At 40.8% G+C, this 1,818-nt stretch overlaps 1 protein-coding gene across 1 annotated transcript; it reads left to right on the top strand.

The window, feature by feature from the left end:
• Positions 1 to 1,179: 1,179 nt before the first annotated feature.
• SARC_15284 (hypothetical protein) lies at positions 1,180 to 1,808 on the top strand (the record flags this gene model as incomplete). The annotated part of the gene is made up of 2 exons (XM_014290589.1): positions 1,180 to 1,329; positions 1,626 to 1,808. Coding segments are annotated over 2 exons (333 nt in total), but the record flags the coding sequence as incomplete, so codon positions are not given.
• Between the last annotated feature and the right edge of the window lie 10 nt (positions 1,809 to 1,818).

Below are 1,818 nucleotides of genomic sequence, written 5' to 3'. Positions count from 1 at the left end.
TATAACACACACACACACACACACACACGCGCGCACACACATATGCATACACACACGCGCACATACACACATGTACATACACATACACGTACATACACACACACACATAAATTCACATACACGCACATACACACACACACACACACACACACCTGCAAGCGAGAGTAGATAGTCTTTGCGTTGCAATTCGGTTAACGATTGGGTGTGGTACCCTGGGCAGTACTGTTTGCGTTGACATGTTGCTTGGAAAAAGCGCTTGTTACCAATATACGTGCTACTAAAATATATCTCAGAAAACAGCATGATATAAGAATTGCATACTTAAAATGATAATCCTGCAATCGTTATGTGCATAGATGTCTGCATAGATTTGGTCAGACGTATATCAGGCTATATCCAAAATCAAGCATTTTGACCTCAAAAGGAATCACAGAGCACTTTTCCATCTTCAACCACTCACAACACACATCCAACTCAAAGCCCATAATATACTAAGACCACCGCCAAGACACCTCATGGAAGCTATACCTTTTAACATATGCCGCTTTGGATGGATTTATTCCACTTTTACAGCGTTCGATTTCCCCAATTCTCGCTTACTGTAGCCACTGCCACCCAAAACACACTCCAATATTCTCTGACCTGTCTCTCTCTGAGGGCAAAATTATTGAACCTGACAATTACGTTATAAAATTCTAAGGTTATTTTGATATCTTGACTCTTATACAAGAATGAACCTATCACCCAAGACACAGCTTAGTCCATAGCCTTCCGACGGTGTGACAATATTTTTTTCTGGTGAAAGATTTATCATATCTGCCAATTACGTTTCATTTTTCCTAATTAGTATCCAGATATCACAACTCGCCGTTACCAAAGCAATATCGCTTATAATATACTAGCTGGAGGCATGTCTTTTTGATGATGAAAAGTTCACATCTGCCAAACACGTTCCAATTTTCTAGCGAGCTCCCGATACTACAATACACCATTTATGAAACATCACCTGCAACCACAGGTCAGAGGCATCCGGAACATTTACATCATGGTCTTCCTATTTTTCGTATCTGACGTTCCAATTTTCTGCCTTGGTTCCTGATAGCACAAATCACCATTCCAAAAATATCACCAAAAACACAGGCCAGGGGCTTCCGACGAATTTACAGCATTGTCTTCCTGATGACCGATTTGTCGTATCTGATGAATTCGTTCCAATTTCTAACGGCGCAATTCCGCCTGTTGGTGAATCACCTCAAACAACAAGCAGACATCTCATCGTCACGGCCCCTTTCCAATGCGGACCACCATCAAAACGCACGATTAAGATCGGTGAGTACCTTGCATATATATATGTATATGTTATGTTATATATATATATATATATATATATATACTCATGCATGTCGCATTGTACACGCTTTTAGCTATTTGCTTCTCGTAAATCCATCACCGCACACTCAGAACGGTCTCAAACACTATTTGTGCACTAGAATAAATCGTATTTACAAAGTACATACATAAAATACATATACGCACACATAATACTATCCACGCACTTATGTACATATATTCACTTGCCTATGATACGCAATTGCATATGCGTATGTATATATACATATATACAGCAATCTCACCAAACTCAGCTGCCTTCGAGATCAAGACAACGGCCTACCCCAGCGTCACTGAAATCCCTGGATGAATTGACCAACACCATGAACATGGCTTCCCGTTTGCATCAGACCTTCTCGTGGATTCTCAATTCATGTGCTACAAGGCTAGTAGAGTTGCCCACTGGTGGGCCACGGCAGGTGACAACAG

The sequence above is a fragment of the Sphaeroforma arctica genome, assembly GCF_001186125.1.
Source record: "Sphaeroforma arctica JP610 unplaced genomic scaffold supercont1.5882, whole genome shotgun sequence".
NCBI classification, from domain to species: domain Eukaryota; class Ichthyosporea; order Ichthyophonida; genus Sphaeroforma; species Sphaeroforma arctica.
Note: the sequence above shows the minus strand (reverse complement) of the source record. Positions and strands in the feature narration are given on the sequence as shown.